The following is a 22,376-nucleotide window of genomic DNA, read 5'->3' on the forward strand; positions in this document are numbered from 1 at the left end:
AAAAGGAAAGTTGTTTCAGAGCAGTATGAAGCAAGGTTAAGAAAACAAAAAAGATTAGAAACAACATGCACCATTCATGTTGACTTTCAAGATTATATGTGGAAGCATAACTTACGATGGATGCCAAATTTGGAATGCTGTCCAAATTTATTGATGACGACAACCATGATGAGCAGAAATGTGCAAGCGAACACAGCGAGACCCACCGCTACTGACACCTATGATTGTGCAAAATTAGAGCGAGAACTGTTATTAAAGAATATAAAAGTAATAAGTTGTGCATCATATGTGACTCGACTCTTACCCCAAACTCTCTGCTCTCCAGTTTCTCCGTCTCCGTTGACTGGTTAGTGGGAGCTGCTGATGTTAAAGCATTTAATGAAATGTTACTTTATGAACACTGCAAAAGAAATGACTTTCTTACTTAATGTTTAATTTTGTTTCCAAGTACAAATATCTAAACTTTGTTAAAATCAAGATACAGAAGTAAAATAATTAAATAATAATTAAGATATTAAGTGTTTATTTTCTGAAAAATATATTAAAATTAAGTGACAGAAAATTTTTATTTTCCCTTTGAAATTAAATTTTCGGACCCAATTTTTTCATTCAATTTTTATTACTCATATTACATTTTCCATCTTGATTTAGGAATGCTTATATATTTTTACTAGAAAGCAAGACAAATATACTGAGAAAGTATGTGCAGTGAATGAGATAAACTAGCATTTTTAAATGGGGACATTTTGATATTTGGCCTATAAAAATTTGATTTTGACAACTTACTTGGGTTTTCAGTGAGAACTGGCATGTGGAGAGAGATTATAACAATAAATTACTCAATGCACCACACAGCTTATGAAACACATGACATGTTGTATGATGATGTGCACTCACCAGGAATGATGCCCTCCGGGTCAAAGGGGTCGAAAGGATTATCCATGAACTTCCCGTTTACCGTAGCCTGGTCTCTGCCCAGTTTATTCTCCACGATGAGCGTGTAGTTGCCGTTGTTGAGGTGTGTGGGCTTGTTGAGGAACAGACAGCCGTGTTGAACAGAGCCATCGGCTGCGTCTCTGATCAGCTCGGTGTAGGCGTAGACTGATTCGACGAGAGTCGTGTTGTTGTACAGCCATTTGAAGGTGGCTGGAGGATTGCTGTCCACAGCGAATGGAAAACACCAGTGATGTTGTGCTTCTGGGTCATTTAGAAACAAGATCCGCACTGGAACTAAACACATAGGGGGAATGAGTTCACACGTGTGCAGTGAGACATCATTCACAATCACAGTATCGGCCGATATTTGATATTTACTTTTATTCATTTATTTTTTTATTTTTTTATTTTTTTGTGCCTATATTGAGATCTAGATTACTTTTTATATAATCTTGGAGTAAGGGTGAGGTAATAATCTAAAAGATCAATTCAAGTTTAAGAGTGCATGTCAGAGTTGTGTGTGCAATATGATCGATAGCAGATAGCAAAAAAAGCGATTGATTTAAATTCAAATTATTTTTGTTGAAGTTATTATTATTAAATAACTGAATTATTAACTTTGATTATAATACAAAAGAATATTTATAAAATAACATATTTTATACGTTACATAAGAACAATTTGTGCATAAAAAAAGTAACTTAAAACTACTGGTACAATAATGTTTATGTTTTCTTATTGAAATAAAAAAAATTTGTAAAGCAGATTTCAAAATGTATATTTTAAATATTTATTTTGTATGATTTTGCATGTGTGTACATTTACATGTGTGTTTTAGTATCTCTTTTTTATTTATTGATTTTGTAGATTTTTTAATGTGCAACAACCTTTATTTATATGAAAATGTAATAAACTTCCAAGAGGATTATTTATTTATAATTTATTATTATGAGGACTTGAAAATGAAATACAGTATACATTATAAAGCTAATTTTTAAAAATAGTATTTATTATTATTATTATTATTATTATTACATTAATACTGTTTTTGAAATCACCTTAAAATACATACTGTATATATATATATATACTAGGCCTATATCAATATAAAAATTGTTGATGATGATGATGATGATAATAACTATTTTAAAAATTGGCATTAAAATATGTACAGTATCAATATATATATACTTTAAAATCTATACTATATTAATATTATTAATAATAACAATAAATATATGTATATTTTTTTTAAATAGTGTGTGTGTGTTTAAGTGTGTTTGTCCCACTGACAGTGATTAAATTCCTCTAGTCTCTAGTTGTCACTCTCATTCAGCTGCTGTTACAACTCTATCAGCAAGCTGTATGCATTTCTATTGGTAGTCATTGCTTTGCATCACTGCTCATTTACATAAATTTAAAATCGGTTGCTGCTTGAAATAATTGCTGTATTTGGCTTTCAAGCTCAATCAAAGTAGTTCACGTAATGTTCCTCCATGGATAATGCTTTTCTATCTCCAGTACCTGTTCTTCAGAATAGCTCAAATGACTGGTACATCCGTCATAATTTTTTTCTATGAATCAATGTGCTCCATCTTTACAGTAAACCTGTTGACCTGTTATAAATAATAAATCCCTGTCTGTTTAGGGGACCTAACCACAAGAGGCACTTGAGAGCCTGCTGAAGGTGGGATGCAGGAAACGGTTCTTTTAGCCGGGAGAACATGCTGATGCACACAGCCGGCTTTCTGCTTCATAACCATTTCTCTGCTTTTAACCCGTGACCCTGTCTGCGGAAAGTGCTTGGCAAAGAGAATCGCAGTCATTTGTGTCATGGCCTAGAGTTCACGCTTAAAAACCATCCTCGTTACACAGACCCCATGTTACCGGTTGAGTTCCAGAGCCATCTGTGATTTCCACTAATTGTGGTTATCAAAAGGAATTAAATTGTTGAATCCATCGGGTTGTGGTAGAGGTGGATGGGCTTTAGGTGAATTTCATCATCTGGAGCTACAGTTAGCAGTGAGTACAATATGCTGAGGCCATAACTAACGCTGGGGAATTATATTATCGATTGGCATCTGGGTTTAATTAAAGAGGTTTTGGATCGGAACTATGCCTGGATTTTGTGAGCATGTTAATATAACCGCTCTGCTAATTAAGCAGTGGCTGTTGACGAGCCGTTATCCACCAGTCACATGATTCTGATAGACTGGCATCTAGCACACTTTCAATCTGCCAATCAGTCCTCACAATTATATTTCCGGACTATGGGGGAGAGAAATCCATTAGTAGAGAACAAACAAGATCTGAAGACGGTTATAATCCCATTTTCCTGACAGTCATTATCGCTCCCCTGATGGCTATACATTTGTCTGAAGTCAAGCACTGTTTTTCTTCTTTCTGATAAACAGTGATAACTGCTGTGGTGTGGAGTGCGGTCATATGGGAGGATTTTCGATGAAAAATCTTGCAATGCTGTTGCTTGCTGTCAAGAGCAGGGTTATTATCTATTACTAAAACTGAAACTATTAAAAACATACATCAAAAAAAAAGAAAAAAATGTTTTATTAAAATAAAGCTGAAATAACTATAAGACAAAATTACTATCAGACTACATGAAGAATAAAAACGAAATAAAAAAATTAAAAACTTAAATTAATTAAAACGTATAACATATATTACATATATTACATATACATATATTATTATTATTATTAACTTTTTTAAACATTTGGAGATACATTTATCATTTTCATTTAATTTTATCTTGATGTGCTAAAAATAACTGAAAGTAAAGCTGAAATAAAACTATATATGCATTAAAAATGACCAGAAAAAAAAAATTTAAATGAAAAATGGAAAACAGAAAAAAATGAAAATATTAGTAAAAAAAAACAAATATATATATAATGATACTTCAGTGATGCAACAATAAAGCTGAATAAACTGTAATGTAAAAAATCACACAATTAACAAAAATGACAAAAAAACATTACAAAATGACTAAAAATTAAAATGATAATAACATAAAAACATATCTTTATATTTTACAGGGCTACTTTCTTTTTTTTAAATTTAATCTAAGTTACTTTTTTTTTGCATAGACATCTCATCTGCAGTTGCATTTAAATGTAAAAATGCACTGATTCACATTTATACAAAACGAAAAAACAAAATAAGAATGTACATAGTATTATTATTTTTTTTTTAATTGACAGAAATTAAAGAACAGAAAAGTTTCATCACATACATTCAATGTCTATCTGCACCATGGCTTCTCCCATTCCAGCACGATTCTCTGCCTCACAGGTGAGGTTGTGCAGGTTGTCTCTAGACGACACGTTCCTCATGTGGAGAACCAGCTCCAGGGTTGAACCCCAGATTCCTTGCTGCAGACAAGGATTGATATAGGCAAGATTTAACTGAATGACAAAGTAAACAACTTTTCTCGAAGTCCTGCAACAACCAGATTTTAGTGGACTGGGGTAAGGGGCTTGAACAGGAGTCCTTTCAACCGAGTCCTTTTTTTTTACATATTAATTGTCCAAAGTGAGGAATACTACAACAAAAGGGTTATAATTGCATGTTTATTATATCCCACTACCAACAAGTGATCTTCATTCAAGTACATGGTTAATTACTTTGGTCAGTTTCCATCGATTACTTCATTGACAGCATCCTTATCTGAAAGCAGTGTCATGTACCTGCAGGTTCCAGTTGGACTGTAGGTGCTCTGTTCTCCAGCGGATCGTCGGTGTTGGTACTCCAGTCACCAGGCACGTAAAGGTCAGATTTCCACCTTCTTGAGTGGTCAGTGTCGATGGGTGAATTGTGACCTCAGGAATGCCTTCAGACCACAAAACAATAGATAAATGCTGTTCTTTTGATTAATCAAAAAATTCTGAAAAAAAAGATGAGAAATTCCACAAAAATATTAAGCAGGACAATTGTTTGCAACATTAATTATAATGGGGGAAAAAAATGTTGCTTAAGCACCAAATCAGCATTTTAGAATGATTTCTAAAGTATGGTGTGACACTGAATATTACTGTGTAATATTGTAAAGTATCCATCATGACAAATTTGTTTTAATATCTTAAATGCAAAGTATGTAATTAATTATAGATAATAATTATTTCAAACAGGTTTCCTAAACACTTGCCATTGGTCAGTCAACTGAATAGCTCCGTCCCAAGTTTTGGGGGAAATCAGTCTATGAATGGCTTGTTTATTGTCTCTTCATTTTAAACGGGTAAAATAACACAATTCATCCTAAAACAGGTTTCATTCCAGATAAGAGCCCTTACTGCAGTTATCCATTTCAAATGAATCCAGCTGAATGTTGTTGCCATTGTTCATGCAGTTTTGTTGAGAATCTGTGTCGCTTTGTCTTTTTCTGTGCCACTGCTGAAGCCAGTAAATGTCACATGAGCAGGTGAGCTGATTGTCCCTTAAGATTCTGTGCAAAAGAGAAGCAGGTGTCATTACTTATGCTTATTTCATGCTTTCAGAAAATAATACTTGCGCAGGACCTCAGATGTATCATTTCAACTTTTCAGACAGAGGTAAATTGTTCACATTTTCAGTCTCATATCACCAGCAGAGTATAAAACTGTAAAATCTCAGTGCAGTGTGTTACTCACAGACTCAACAGAGGGACCGATTGGAACACCCTCCAACTGATGTGCACCAGAAAATTTGAGGCCAGGTTTCTGTAAGAGAAGAGATATTTAAGCAATATTTAAGCTTAGTATTTTGTATAAATCTCAAACCTCATAACAAGATACAATGCAGCAAAATATTTCATAACAGCAGTGCATTTTTTTTAATAACACTGGCACTCATTTCTCTGTATTGGCTGACAAATGGACTCAAGCTTAATTAGTTGAGTGAATATCTTCTCTTTCTCACAGACAAGCTAGAACAAGTTTTTGCTTGTGAACAGAAACTTCTCAATTCAAGGTTTCTGATTCAGAGATATTTGTTGTCCTGTCTAATTGAATTTGCGAGATGGAAGCTAAAATCAAAAAGTTAAATAAAGAGAGGTGACAGCCAAGGGAACAGTGATGGATTCACGCATATAGATTCTCTGTGGCAGGGCTAATGGAGGCCAGCAAAGGTTCAAATATTTGTTTTCCCTACTCCCAAATGTTAATGTCAGATGGGTCAGCCATCGGGGCCTATCTATTACAGCTCAATTCTACTGTAGGTAGAGAGCATCTAGCAGCTGGCGTCGAGAAGAGGGGGAGGCAGTGGGTTAAAGAGCCGAAGCCATGCTAGGTGGGTCAAGCGAATAAAAGATAGACTCATTTATGTTTCTGAGTTTTATATTGTAAATCCCCACCGCCACAAGATGCTCGCAGAGATACAGACTCTCAGAGATTCTCCCTCTGTGAAATATTGATTGCATGATAATGGACCCTTAGTGGAGTATATTTATTATGCATCAGTTGTCAATAATATGCCAAAGTGGGCGAGTAAAAGGTGACTGCTGGATATGCTCTCATGTTTCACCAGAACCCTCCAGTTCCCCCGTTCTGTGTGACGCTTTCCCCCACATCTACAACAGTGGGCATGTCGCACACTGAGAGATAACGATTACACGATAATAGAGATAAGGGTCAACAACCTTTCAGCTAATGTTGTTAGTGTTTCGTTGATGCCATGATTAGAAATCTTCCCTTTGGGAGGAAATAGATGTCCGATCTTTAGTTTGAGCCTTAAAGGTACAATTTGTAAGATTTTTGCAGTAAAATATCCCAAAACCACTAGTCTAGTGTTATATATTTTGTCCAGCTGATTACTAACAATATCTCTAAATCCTGAGAAAATTCCCATTCTAAACAGTGACACGGGGCAGTGCAGTAGCCTGTCGATGACGTTAGTTACCCTTTGTTACCGCCTTAACTGATGTAGAAACCACATGACAACAGTGTCGTGGACAAATGCGGAAGAAGCTTCACAAAAAACTTCAACTAGAAAGAGATGCCGATCTCTCTTGTGTTTTACTTGACAGGTGAGTTGTTTTGATTCGTATCTTTACTGAAAACGTATGCTATTATAACGATCAACAAGATTAGTATTATGGGGCGCCAAACTCGGGGCATCGCATCTCTAGACCCGTGGGAGGACGCATCTGATCCATAGTCTGATCGCATCTTTGCATTGACTTTGTATGTAATCTACTCGCACAAATCGTTGAACTCGCGTTAAATCCATGATTTATCTTTCCGTCTGATTGATGGCCGTCAGTGGTTGGGTAGAAGACAACAAATCCCATCATTCCACGCTCTTTCTTAGCGTCATCAAACCAGGCGATTGTTATTGTTTTGGTAGTGCGCACTCTAGTGGCAGGTGCTACAACCTGTACCTTTAAAATGGGTGATTTGAAAATAGTTATGCTTCTACACTGAAAAAATAAAAAAAAACTTTTACTCAGAAATTGCTAGTAAGTTTCACAATGAGGAGGAATTGATAAACACATTGAATAAAACATTAAATTTTGAATAGTATTTTCAAGTAAAACATACTTTTTCTTTACAACTTTGAAAAATAATTTGTACAGTGTGTTTTTAGACTGATTTATGTTATGTACCTTTATTCTAAGACATTTGCTGAGGAGGTTCTATAAGGAGGATCTATAATGTGATGTTTGATTTGTTGCATACATGATTTAAATGACATCAAGTGTAGCCCCAGTTTTTTGGAAATCATCATTATAAAATTTTTATTATTTAATCGCCCTCATGTCATTCCAAAACTGATGTTTTTTTTTCTCCATCCAGCAACAATTCAAATGAGTATATATAAATACATGCATAAGAAAGAATTCAATATGGGAACTATTCAAAATGTTTTAGTCTGTAGAAAAAAATAACTGCATACAGGTTTATGACATGACATGAAGGATGATTAGATTTTCATGAAATTAATGGCTTAGAAACCTTTTTTTGGGGGGGGGGGAATCATTAATATTATTATTATTAATATTATTATTATTATAGATTTTTAATTAATAATTCCCCTAAATGTAATTAATTATTCCCCAGAAATTAAGTAATTATGCACTTACCCTTATATAATTTAAAGACTAATATGATATTATTTTTTCATTTTTTTTCAAACTATATTCTTTTTCATCCAGTTACTATATATATATATATATATATATATATATATATATATACAACTTAAGTCTCGTTTAGAGCATAATGAATTAATTCCATAGAAAAAATAACAGATTACAGATTTCAAATGATAGGACAGTGCATAAATTATCACAGAATTGTTCATTTTTGGGTGAACTGTTCCTTTACTTAGCAAAAGCCTCTGTCACACGATTTCATTGCAAAAAGCAAATCAGGAAGAACTACTGGATGTCATGTTATGTAATTAATATTCATGAGCCAAGCTGATTTTATAAAGTCTCCTCCAACCCACCAAACACGGTTTTTCAGATTGTTATAATGCTCTTGAAATATGTGATTATCTCTGCAAATTTCCTATTGAATTATGGGAAAATGAATGCATTAAAATGATTACTGGATGTGAAATGTGGAAAGGTTTTCCTCAGTATTCATTTGGTTGATGACTAACTTTAAATGTGTTTAAATGGGTTTTTACCACCTGAGACCAATAAAACAGCTTCATTTATCAGGAGTGAAGAGGATTTGAAATGATTGACAGATACAAGCTCTGAGTCCCAAGTGTATTGTGGGAAGGCCAGTCATATATCTGAAGAATACTCACACATACTGCAGTTTAGAATTATGCTGGAATGCATTTTCAGAGATGTATACCAACCCACAATCTGTGACTGTCCTGAAATACATATATGAATGCATAGAATGAAGTCTCATTAAAATCATAAGTTACTTGAAAATCTTTTGGAATCTTATACATCTTTTGTAGATTGTGTTATACTTACAGGTTCTTCAGTTCTCTGTAGTTGGTGAGGTCTATGTCTGTGATGTTCTCCAGGTTTTCTTGACTCTCTATGTAGCTAGAGGGTTGAAATGAAAGAACAGGTTGAAATTCAACAAAAATAATGCTGCATGAAAATAGGCCCTCTAATAATATTCATTATCAATGTAATTTATTCAAATCTGAAACTATTTACCATATGTTAGTGTTACATTAACTCTACATCCACTGGACTCCATTCTGGTATGTAATGCCCACTTTTCATTAATACACATCCTACATTTAATCCTACAGTTAATTATTTTTTTCAGTGATTATCTTTTTAAAATCACAAACATGTTATATTATGAAAGTAAAATAGTTTTCAAACTGAATTTCTTGTTGACTAAGGCTTATCTTGCTTTGTTGAAACATAAAAAAATGACCAATGACCGACGAATTAGGAATATCGCCAGAGAGACCAATCTACTTCTAATGTAAACAAAACGAGTGAATGCACATTGCCATGCAATGACTACATCCAGCTGCCACTGATCGCAGCGCTAGTATAAATAGGCAGCAGATGCACCACAAAATCAGCTTTTCGCTTCAGAGCCAAGCAATATCATCGTTCTGCTCCTGCCAAGCATTGAATGAACAGACGAGTTCAGCATGCTCTCTGGGAGATTCTTGTGTTGGCGGAATGGCACTACAGCGGTGGTTGTTTTTCCCGCGTCATGTGGGTTGCACACATTAGGCTGCACTACCCCCTGTTTGTGATTCAGGCGGCCATTTCCCCTGTGTGCTTTAGCATGCTAAAAGAGTCTTTTTCCATAAAAGAGCAATCACGGGTGGGCATGTCTTTTTAAACACTCACATACCAGGTGTTAAGCATGCTGAGGTTGCATTCATGGATGCGTCATGTTCTCATTGTGGGAAGATGACCATCTCAGAGTTGCGGTTCAGGCTCCATTACCTCAAAAGGAGTGGAGGCTCGATCTATGGAGAAGTCAGGAGAGGACTACTTCAGGCAGTAGCTTGGGTAGTCTCAGGATCACAGTGGTACTGACTCTTCCGAGGAACCAAATTCCGAGGGTCCCTCACTCCTTTAGCACTCCTCAAGCAGTTGAGCTCCCTCAGGAACTTGCTGGGTAGGAAAAAGGAGCATACCAGCCATATCCTTTGGGGCTCCTTCCGTCAATCGGAAATCGATCACTGCATCGGAGGGCGAGCCAGAGCTATTTGGAGAGGAAGTTTCAGCTGTGCTGCCGCCCTCCAGGATGGTAGCAAAGCCTGAATTGGATCCAGAGATGATGGCTGTGCTTTCTTGGGCCACAGAGAGGTTTGGGTTCGAGTGGAGACAAACTCCACCATGTCCCGAGTCCTTGAGGTTGGATGACTAGTTTATTGGGGTGGCCTGCGCTAGTTTTCAGTGCCCCACTCCAGTGCCATTCTTCCCAGAGGTGCGAGAAAAGCTCACCAGGCCATGGATGGCACCTTTTACTGCCAGGATCCATCACCCTGCCCCGATGGGCTGCTGCTGCCTCCACCAAAGCAGCGTCGTAGAGCCAGTGGCAGGGCAGCCACCCCGCCCGCCCAGGCCCCCGCCGAACCTGGTGCACAAGAGCAAGAGGCCCTGTGACAGGCAACCCAGAGATGGAGGGAGCGGCTCTTTGGGAGATGGTGAATGCACCACTTTTGTTTTGTTTTGGTTTGTCCCACCACTGACTCACAGTTGGTGGTGTCCAAAATCTTGACAAAAGAGCGGTTTCCTCTATCTCTGTGTCTTAAGAGGGCACAGAGAGTTGTAGACGGTCCAGTGCCATTTCTCACTCTGTCACCAGCAAGCAGCAGTGAGCAGGTCGAAAGCGCTATCAAAGGCCCTCCTCATGCACCCTCTGCCCAAATATGGTACCACTTAAGTGTTTCACTGCACACTAAGAACCCATTTTGGTCAGCCCACAACCTACCCGATCCGGGTCCCTGAGTTCCACCTTGCTGCCCCACTGCAGGTAAGTCGGTACCGCTTGTAAAGTATCTGGAAGCCTGGCTAGCACTGCCCATACCGTCTTGCTGGCTCCTTTAGATCATCAGACTTGGCAGTGCTATTCAATTCACCTGGTGTACCCCCAAGTTTAGAGGCATCCGCTTCACATCAGTGAAGACATCTGATGACCTGTCTTGCATGTGGAGATTGCAGTCCTGCTGGCAAAGAACGTGATAGAGCCGGTCCCTCCAGCCAATATGAAGATGGGGTTTTATAGCTTCTAATTCATTGTACCCAAGAAAGGCAGTGGGTTATATCCAGGTCCTTCATAGTCTACCATTCAAGATGTTAATACAGAAACACTTCTTTGGGTGCATCCATCTCCAAGATTGGTTTGCAGTGATAGACCTGAATGATGTGTCCTCACATGTCTCAATCCGGGTCATCCCAGTCAGTCCACAGCATAGCCTCAGATCCCATGTTTCCCGGCTGAATTTCTGAATCTTCTCTCATATGCACCTAAACGGTTTCCATATTGTGTAAGTGCTTCCGAAACCTCCTTTGAGTTGAGGATGGTGCTTCCGCAGGTAAATTTTCCCAGTGTTATCCAATATCACTGAGTGGGTAGTGCTACGGAGTGGGTAGTGCTATCCCTACCGGCCTACTCCAAAAAGGGGCACACGAGGCTCGCACAGGACACCTGAAGGGACAGCATCCGTGGCGCTTTGGTAGGGATTACCAATTCGCCGATCACCGACGTGACATCGAAAGTGAAAATGAGCACTGGGTCACCGGCTCGGCTCCTCAGCCAAAACCTGAATATGCAGTGCATCTGCTGCATATTTATACTCACATTGCGATCAGCGGCAGCTAGATGCAATCATCTCATGCCAATGTGCATTGGCTCATTTAGTTTACACTCGAAGTAGATTGGTCTTTCTGGCGAGATTCCCAATTCGTCGGTCACTGATGTGACGTCTCAGTTCCCTCCTTCAGGGTACAAGGGTTACAACATGTAACCCATTACAATATGTAACCCAATGTGTAACGAAACTTTTCATTATAGTGACGCCTTCCTGAGATTGCATTATTTTTATGTATATAAAATATATATGAATGCATTTAGATATTTAAATAAATGCTAAAATGCTTTAATGTTCACATGAGTACATATAGAAGTAGAAACTTTTTTTATCTCCACTCTAAAACTCCTGAAGTGTGTAATTCCAGGTCTCTTTGAGTTAAATGAAATAGTAGTGTTCCCTTGCAGATGTTAATATGAGGCATGAGCACCATCAGTGAAGTATTTTGAAATCAATTACTTTTCATTTCCACACCGATTTGTCGAAAAGCATTTGTACTTCCAGGAAGGAGAACTTGTATTATTTTAGAGAAAAGTTTAAATGGTTTCTCCACAATGGCTCAGTGAATCAAACTATATAGAGATGTATTGACAATAGGCATACATCATATGACGTGTTCCCTAATTCAGTACAAAGTAAAAAAAAAAAAAAACTATTCAAAACCATTCATGGTGTTGCCATGGTTTTGTGCGCCATGGTGAAACCAAGTCTCTAAACATCTAGAATATTTCATTCTGCAGGGCAGTGTCTACTGACAGTAGCACTTGACATTGGAAAAGCTAAATAAACCACAGAACTTATCTCAGAAATACTTTTCGTAAACCAATATTTACAGACTCATATGATGTTAAAGTGCACATCCAACTAAATTAAATTCAATATGATGTTTTCAAGCATTCGCAAATTAATTCATTTATTTCTTTGTAATTATTTGTGAAATTTACTAGCAATTTCTTAGTAAAAATCATTTCAGAGTAAATTCTACACCAGTTGTTTTTTCACTGTACAGTCATGCTGATAATAATGTTGCTGCCTTAAATCTTCTCTAAACTGTACATAATAATCTTTTTCTAATATATATGCTGATAACTAAAGACATTTCTACAGAATTTATTGGAATCTTTTGATCTGTGATTCAGTCCAGTTGTATTCAAGAAGCACAAACGGATATTTATTAGCCTCAGATTGACTCAGAGAGCCATAATGCAATTACAGAGCAGGTGGGACGACATCTCAAACTGCTCTGGCTTATTGAATCGAGTCAAGTGGGCAATATTTCATCTATTGTTTTCAGCAGTGCATTTGTGACCAATTCACAGAATGGAGTTTACAGCATGATGAATGATGTATTTCTGCCACTGGTATGAAGTTAATGGTCTCTTGTTTTCCTTCTTGGTAGAAGCACTGTACCTCTGTACTGTGCCCATCTGAATAATATGGCTAAATTATGGGGGGCTTTATTGGAACAAAGTGTTCTGTGTAAACACTTGGCAAAAGTGCATTCTCATTTATTGATTGAATGCTTGTAGTAAATGTAAGACTCTACTGGAGTTCAGGAATCGCACTTGAGCAGGTGTACTGAGGAAAACAACAGTGGCAACTGTGCAGAACTAAAAATGCAGTGATGATGACATCAGACATTGTGTGATGCATTTTGGAAACTATGTTTTACAAACAGTTATCCTAATAATTAAATTAATCACTTTAGATTTATTGGTAGATGTCAATTCACCCCCCCCCCCCTGCTCCTATAGAAAACAATAGGAGTTATTAACAAATATGTCAAAGCTCCTCTTTTCTGTACAATGAAATTGCATGTTGATCTCTTCCATTTAAGTTTAAGCTTGATTTATTATAACATGATATATTAGCTAGGGATTTAAACCCAGGTTCTAACTTTTTACTTTACTTACTTTTTTCCATATACGCAGCAATGTGTGTGTGTGTATATATATATATATATATATATATATATATATATATATATATATATATATATATATATATATATATATTATGTCTCATCTCTTTTAAAGAACCAAGAGAGCCAGACCTTAAAAACTTGGTCTCAAAAAAGCATAGACAACTCTTCAGCATAATAATAAATGATGCGTATGATGATGTACAGTTCAACAGAAATGGGCTTTTCAGCATCTGTGACCAAAAATAAATATGGCCAACGCACATTGTGATCCAAACAAATACAATCAAGGTAAAACACATCTAAATACCACTAAAATAATGCAATAAACATTAATTAAGTAAATATAAAAAAATACCCCAAGTGGACGTAAATAATATGAAAATGAGATGCATCACTGCTTTAAAAAAATTAATGTCTTAAATATGAGAAGGATATTGTTTTTACTATAAATTATTTTTAAATATAATAGCTTTTTTTTGTGGTGTATGGTAAACTAACTTAGAGTTAACCAATTATCAGGCTTTTTTCTAGCATTTCTTTCCATTTCAGTATTGCATTGGTTACACCTAAGGGATGGGCAAGAGAGAATGCATGAAACTGAGATGATTGTAAAAGGTGTTGCGATTATGTTTCCTACTATAAACATGAGTGCTATAGTGATATAAACACAATTCTGAATGAAGTGCACTAAACTGATCTCAAGTCCTACACCTCAGGGAACCATCCTTCTGACTAAACACACATGAACATGGAGATGTTTTCTGACCATTTACGAGAATAGATTATGTACCTGACACTCTTAAAGGCACTTAAAAGAGAAGCTGCACACTGCTCAGCAGCACCAGGCCTTTCCTCCAGTCCTAGTTCCCCAAGCATTGCCTTGTTTTGAGAAATTTCTGCTTTCATTGCATTACGTTCAGATTCCACCAAATAAATGAAATGCATTTAAAAGCAATAAATGCTAAAGATAATTGGAGCGGTCTGCCAGGAAAATCCACTAGGCTACACCATGCACAAATATCCAAATGCACAGAATTCTCCATGAAAATTCATGAAGTCCAATCAGTTTGATTGAACTTGCTACCCATTCCATCTCCTTCCTAAATCAAGCGCTGAACTTCCACACAACTTTTCTCAAGCATCTCACTGCAAACTTGTCAGAACACCAAACAAAACTTACATTTCAGTCACGTTTTCGCTCTCCTGTGCTGCCAATGCAGGGATGCTGGTGATTCCGTCTGGCTCCAGGCATTGAAGCATGGCGAAGGAGCAGCGGCAGGCGCTTGGGCATCCGCTCAGGGCTGGTGCAACCAGGATGAGAATCATAGCCACAACCGGGGCCACCCTACGGTCAGCCATGGTGAGGTTCGAGTGAGTTTGTTATTCTGGGGGAAACTCCACCCTGCAGCAGGAACTCTGTATGTGAGGAGAAGCGGCTCTTCTCTTGGCCAGCACTCAGGGTTATGATCCCATCCAGGAGCTGAGCTACTGAGCCATGTAGCAGGGCCCAGGGGAACCTCCCAGCCCGAGATGGAGAAACGGAGGGGAGGGGCAAAGCAGTCCATTAGTTGAGTGTGAGATGAGAGAGAGCAATGGACACCAGACACCTCTGTGACACTCGCAGAAGTGAACAGTGAAGCCAGACCTGCGAGCTGTAGGTGGACACGAATGGATCAGAAGTGCTCCACCTGTTAGAGCTGACGTGAACTTTGAGCTTGTGAGGAAAAACAACTCATGAGTATCATGCAAATGTCTATTTGATGTGTGTGATTTTCCATATAAGCAGTTTATGTTTGGTATCATCTGAAATGGTTCACTGCACATGATCTGTTAGGAGGCACATGAGAGATTATTGGGATCTTTTTCTTAGGAGAATAAATCTGAGAAGACTCAAGCCAAAGTCTTGCTTTACTTCAGCTGCATTTAAGATCACTGCTGCATTAAGAGCCAGTTGAGATATTAAAGAGGTTTTTTTTTATCAGCCAGTATTAGAGGAAAATGATATTGCTCAGAGGTTGCTCTTATATAACTGAGGAGATCTCAGATGTGTCTGTTTCTTTTTGGATTTTGCAGTAGATAAATGGACCTATAAAACGAATGTGAATAACATAACTCATAAGTAAATAATATAACAAATAAGTATTTGATGAGAAATGTTTGAGTTCATATTGAGATCTCTAACTGTTTCAGACTTTGAGGTCTTAGGATATTCTGAGCACAGTTTGAGACATTTTGAGATTTCTTCTGAAACTATAAATGACATTTTTTGATTTCTGTGTCTTTATAAGGAGAATAAATCTGAGAAGCAGGAGGCTTTTAGCAAAAGTCACCAACTGCTCTTCATTGATATTATTGAGACGAAACAATCGATATTATAAAGTTGATGTTTTTTTCTCTCTCTCTCTCTCTCTAGAGAATTGATAAGTACTCAGAAGTTGCTCTTTTGTTGCTCCAGAGACATTTACAGTAGCTATCATTTTTGTCTCAGATGTTTCTCTCTTTGCTAAATTAAGTAAGAATATTGAGTCAGAAAATGAATATAGACATTATAGCTCTAATTTGATGTTAAATACAAGTTCACATTTAGATTTCTGTTTTTTCATCACAGATTGTGACATCTTGATAAATAAGAGCACAGTATGAGACAGTTCGAAATCTCTTCTAAAACTCTTGATGAGACACATCAGATCACTAGGTCTTTTCTCAGCAGAATAAATCTGAGAAGCAAGAGACTTGAACAAAAGTCAACTTTAGTTAATGCATTAACTAATGAGCAATGTGACATTGTTTTATGAATCTTTGTTAATGTTAATGTTTTTATGCAATTAAAAAACACCTGTTTTTTGTTAGTTCATGTTAGCTCAGGTTCATTTAATAATCTTAACAGATAAAAGTTTTGATTTAAAAAATGTATTAGTACATGTTGAATTCGTTTAATTTAATTCGTGCTTAGAATAATTTGTAAAGTGCTATCGATTTCTTAAAAAATCATGCACAATATAAAAAATGTAAAAAATAAAAGCTTATTTGCATTACAGTAGGAATATGGATATATATATATATATCTTTGACATTTGATTGTAGACTTCTTGAGACATTTTGAGATGAAAGTCCAGAGATGTGGAACAGAAAATTATCTGGATCTTTGTTTCTGGAAAAAAATTCAAATGAAACTGTCATTCCAGTTTGTTCTCATTTATGCTAATAAAGGGTGTTTTTTTTTTTTTTTTTCAGTGTGTTACAGATCTGCCTGTTGCAATTGTCCATGTGGTTTATACTTTCAGCTCAGAGCCACTCAAGGCTTTCTTGTACTGATAGGATACAAGAGGAGGATGGATGTTTTTGGCCGACTGCTGTGATTACGGAGTTTCATCCTCCCATAAGGGATAAATATTGTGTCTCACCTCCCTCTCAGAGAGTCTCCATACACGCAGCAGTAAGGTCATAGTGCCCTGACCACAATTACTGGCGCAGAACCCTTCTTATGCTGCAGTAAGGACATAGTGATGGCTCCAGACTTCCTCCTCTCTTTCCTTCTTCATCAGAATCAGCAAAGATAGAAATATAGATGGAGAGAGAGAGAGAGAGAGAGAGAGAGAGAGAGAGAGAGAGAGAGAGATGTGGGTGCGAGTGAAAAATCCATCTATGGTGGTTTTCTATCCCATGGCCCTAAAATGGCAACTCGAGAGTTTGGACGGTTCTCTCGTGCTCTTTAAAAGCTCATCTTGTGAAGAGGCTTTTAAGACCATTTCACAGATTCCGGACCCAGTTGTTTACCTCTTTACATCTAGCAGTGTACCTGTGTGCTTCCGCAATCCATTGATTTATTTCAATGCATTCTCACTCTTTTTGAAATAGCTAAATCCGTCAGGATGAGGAGAGGCCGGTTATTAATACTCCCTCTGTGTGCTTTAAAGAATACTCACAGAAATATCCATACCGACTATTACACACCTCAAAGATCCTGTGAGTTAAGGGAATAGTTTGATGAAAAACTTCCGATTCTGGCATAAATTTTCTCCCTTTATTTTGCGGAGTGCCGTCCCAGTCTATTAATGTTAGGCGTAGGACATATCAGTGATTTTAAACAGGATATGCTGAATAAGTCTTTCAAGCCATTCAGAGTAGAGAATAATTCAATTACAGGCCAAATTTACCACTCCCACACAACAAAACTACTGCTAATGGGCTGCAGCTTCCAAATAAGAAGGACACACCAGACCTTTCTCAGAGACTGTTCAAAACTGAATAGTATGTGAAACAGAATGCAGTATGCAATGATACATTTCAAGTAGTATTTTAAATTATTTAAGTATTTTTAAATCATTTTATTTAAAAACTGCTTAAATTGCATCCATTTAGGCCTATCTCTAATAATCTATAAACACGTTTCTTTTCATCTTCATTCATTCATTCATTCATTCATTCAATCATTCAAAAATAAAATTTTATTTCAAAATGTCTTGATTTTTGGCATACTTTATTCATTCAAGTATTTATTTAAAATAATTTCATAACAATTGCTGTCCAATTAACTAAATAAATGCATCTACTTTTTTTCATTCAATGTTGTTTTTGTTGACATATTTGAATAATTTTAGTATTTTTTTGTCTTTACTTTTCCCCTTTTTTTCCTAAGCAGCAGTGATGACCGAAGGGGAGAGTAGTGACCGGCTGCAGGTTACTCAGTCCACATCAAACTAATGTCGTGTCACAAAGAGAGACCTGTGCAAAGTGGACCGGGGTAAAAGCACTTCTGGAACTGGTACAAGGAAATGCTTTTACACCTGTAGTGTTTAATATATGGATCTCCACACTACTGCTCTCCAGTGCCACACACAATAAAGCAAAGCGTTGACCTGCTTGTGTGCGCTGCATTTGCACATCCAGGTAAGTTATGAATAACGTCAAATTAAAATAACACCATAAGCTTTGTGAATTTATTGCAGCCCCAAAAATGTGTCCCTTCACTCCTAGTTTTAAACATATTGCTAAGTGGTTCTTAAAGCACTTTTTTTTTTGCATATTAAAGAAACCAATGGAACTGCGCTATAATGCATGTTTCAGTTTACAGAGCGTTCAGATGAACAGTTTACAGTTTTGTTTTCATGTACATAAAACAACAAATACTAAGCTGTTTTTCTCTGCAGGGTGTGGCAACTCTGGCTCATCTTCCCCACACATCATCTCTCTACCAGGAAGCAAACCCCATCAACACCCAAAACACAGTGTTAGTGAGACTCGCTGGGGTAAACCTGGGATCGATTGGCTCATGCTGCTGGGGGTTTTGGTAATGTAACTGTATTCTCTCAGTAGGGACACGAGAAGCCTGTCTTCATGCAGATGAACCGAAACTCGAGGAGTGCTTCGTCAAAGACTAATGAACATGCAGCATCTTCTCTCCTACTCTTCATTCTGACTCGCTCTTACAGTTGTTGTCTTCATTTCTACCTCTTTCGTACCTATTAGCTCACTATTATCATCTAAGCTTCACTGCCCCTCTTAACTGAAATTAAAGCATAATGATTACATTATGTGTTTTTTTTTTCAAGAAGGCTCTGTAATTATCTGCACTGCTTCCATGAAATTTTTTTAATAAAAGCGGTATTAAAAAGTGCAGAGGCATAAGAGGATTGAGAAGCGTTTCGCTCTGTATCGACTGATCCTAAGTGTCTCATCAGGTTTGGTCTTGGTCCGGATACATTTAATTATTATAATGCATCATTATGAAATTACATGACTGACCTCAATGCAAAAATTGTATTTCATTTCTTCAAATGAAAGGCTCCCAAAAAGCCCAAGGCTGGATCTGAACACAGCTTCAGCGCTCTCGGGGTCGATTGCCATTCACAAGAAGACATGAAGTGTCCAGCATCTCTGATCCTTGAAGAAACTGCAAATAAGGTTTCTCCTTCAATAGTAAATGCTCAAAATAGATTTTCTCATGCAACTTAATTTTTTATTAAGAAGAAGAAGAAAAACTGAATTGTGAGATGTAAACAAAATTATTAGGGTGGGAGAAATGTCAGAATTGTGAGGTGTGAAATTTTAATTTCAAGAAAAATGTCAGAATTCAGAGTTTATTAGTAAATATATTAAACTTTTCTTTATTATTCATGAACCACCACATGCTATTTGTACTGAAATATAGTGCTCACACATGAGTATTTAAATTAAATTAAGTAATTATCATTCTTTATAACACCCCCCCTTAATATGTAAGTTTGTATTTAAATTATAAAGATAATAGAGAATATTAGAGAATATTAAATAATGTTTTAGTGATGGACTAATGAGATTAAAACAAACCTTTTTCATCTTCTCAGTGTTTGATGGCTGGTTTGGCATTTGAGGCCAAACATTAACCAAATATCTGGGTGAGTGCATTTTCTTTGATTAATCTCATAACCTAAGCAAGGGTTAAAGGTCTGTGGGCAATATGGCTTGATGCATTATATTATCTCATGCATAATGACTTATTCATAAGCCCACAATGATTTTGCAGTAAATGGAAGCTATTCCTAATCACAGCAGTGAAACATTGCCTTTTCTGTAATTAATGGAAACTTATTGGGGATGGTTGTGCATTATAATGATCTTTAAACAAATGCCATAGTCGCAATAATCTGACTGAACCAAGAACAGCCCACTTTGACAGGTGCAGTATGTAAAATTACGGGATCTAAAAAAATATTATACAACAATTTCAAGAGATTCAACAGCAGTAAGAAGCAATTATTTCACAGATATGATATTTTAGACTCTTGCCGTGATGTTGTTTTTCGATTTTGTGCGTGTGCGTGTGTGTGTGGGTGTGGGTGTGGGTGTGGGTGTGTTTGTGATATATACATGGTTTGTATCATGGTCTTTGAACAGTTTAAGTGTGGACTTAATGTATTTCAGAATGACATGATTTATTTTATTATGTTTTTTAATATGTAACCCGTGAAGCTTAGAATAAGTTTAAAGTGTAAAGGATCTCTCAATCACTGCATGTCATCTCCTCTGGGAATATAACAAAGATGGGTAGCTTCACGGTGCACTTGTTCACCCTTAAAAGCGGCCCATGCTTGTTCACTTTTGAGATCAGATTCACAGAATTACTCTTAATAGCAGTATCCCCCCACCCCCACAAAAAAAAAAGTCTGAAAAGCAAATCTATAAATGTGGTTTTTCATCAGATGACTCGCTGAGCTGATAATGAATCACTGGCAGTGTCAGGAAAGAACTCAAGATGGATGTGATCTAAATGCAATTCAATTGTCTTTGTGGGCAGCTTTAGTTCTGATAAAAGACACACTGCTCATCAACTGAATTAGCAGTTATCTGCTTTTTACGTCACTCACCAGGATCATGACGATCTGTACAATGTTTGCTTCAGGTGTCAGTAATTTCTATTATTACAAATAGGGAAAAAAATCAATTTCATAAATCTACTTTTGGAACTTTCTATTCATCTAAGAATCTTAAATTTACATGAAAATATGAAGCGGCATGGTTTCTTGAGCATCAAATCAGTATATTAGAATGATTTCTGAAGGATCATGTGACACTGAAGACTGAAGTAATGATGCTGAAAATGTATCTTTAAATCACAGGAATAATTCTAATTTATTTTATATATATTTAAATAGAGAACAGTTATTTTGAATATTTTTTATAATGTTTTTAAAATTATTTCAAATAATATTTCACAATATTACTGTATTTTCATAAAATAAATGCAATCTTGGTGAGCATAAGAGACTTCTTTTAAAAACATTATAAAATATACAGTATGCATATTCGAAAAAATGTATCATTTATATTAAAGTAGCTAAAATATTGTTTTTGTTACAAGGAAATTGGACTTGTATTTATATGATTCTTTTAAATAAGCATTGTGATGTACAGGTATTTTATTATATTTAACTGCTATGTTGTTTTATAACACGCAGCACATTTCCAGTGCATCCGTTTCATGTGTTTACTAGTAGCTACTGACCTTTTCAATTGTCTGTCTAAACACTCCACTGACCCTTGTAAGCAGATTTTCCGCTCTCGGTCAGAGCACGGCTGTGTCATCAGGGACAGATCGATAGCAGATAGGCCTAACATTGGTTATGGCTAGAGAAAGTCTCGTCATTCAGATGTACTCGCAACATGATGGTGTAGTGGCTACATGAGCCCAAACCAGATTCTAGCAGATATCAATCACAGGCCGTCCAGTCGCTCTGCCAGCGTTCAGATCTCTCTGCTTCTGTTGTTCATTTATGAGGTAAAATAATAAGGTGTAGTTTTGTGTGTGGGTGTGTATGTGTGTATGTGTGTGAGAGAGAGATGATTTGTGGGCCTCTCTTGTGTACTAGCATTACAAGAATGGCCCTCATGGGTGGCATAAAAGGCTCTTGATTGTAAGGAGTGGTAACTTGATATTCAAGCTCCTTGCCCTGATAGATTTATTTACATTCAGCACCTCAGCCTTGTCTAGAGAAAGAGAGAGAGAGAGAGAGAGAGAGAGAGAGAGAGAGAGAGAGAGAGAGAGAGAGAGGCATTGCTGTTTGGTGATGATCATGTTTTAATTGAAGCTCTTTGTGCTTCTTGCACAATCACACTATTTATTGGTAGGACTGATTTTATATTATTTGCAAGTGTTTTTTCTGTGTTTTTTTTTTTTTTTTTTTGAATTTTCTCTTTTTTTTAAAGAAGTCGTATATGAACACAAAAGCTGCATTTATTGTATTAAAATAAAGAGGGTAAAAAATGTAATATTGTGAAATGT

General features: G+C 36.6%; 1 protein-coding gene across 1 annotated transcript in view; it reads right to left on the reverse strand.

The window, feature by feature from the left end:
- Positions 1-15,055, reverse strand: part of LOC132103382 (high affinity nerve growth factor receptor-like) — a 35,438-nt gene extending 20,383 nt beyond the window's left edge. The window contains exons 1-11 of the mRNA XM_059508448.1: positions 14,796-15,055; positions 8,867-8,941; positions 8,689-8,760; positions 5,583-5,651; positions 5,247-5,398; positions 4,644-4,786; positions 4,190-4,328; positions 898-1,230; positions 787-804; positions 305-360; positions 116-218 (exon numbers count right to left, since the gene is read on the reverse strand). Of these exons, the coding sequence (XP_059364431.1) occupies positions 116-218; positions 305-360; positions 787-804; positions 898-1,230; positions 4,190-4,328; positions 4,644-4,786; positions 5,247-5,398; positions 5,583-5,651; positions 8,689-8,760; positions 8,867-8,941; positions 14,796-14,974 (1,339 nt within the window). The 5' untranslated portion in view covers positions 14,975-15,055. The remainder of the gene's footprint in view (positions 1-115; positions 219-304; positions 361-786; positions 805-897; positions 1,231-4,189; positions 4,329-4,643; positions 4,787-5,246; positions 5,399-5,582; positions 5,652-8,688; positions 8,761-8,866; positions 8,942-14,795) is intronic.
- Between the last annotated feature and the right edge of the window lie 7,321 nt (positions 15,056-22,376).

This window comes from Carassius carassius, chromosome 24, assembly GCF_963082965.1.
Source record: "Carassius carassius chromosome 24, fCarCar2.1, whole genome shotgun sequence".
NCBI classification, from domain to species: domain Eukaryota; kingdom Metazoa; phylum Chordata; class Actinopteri; order Cypriniformes; family Cyprinidae; genus Carassius; species Carassius carassius.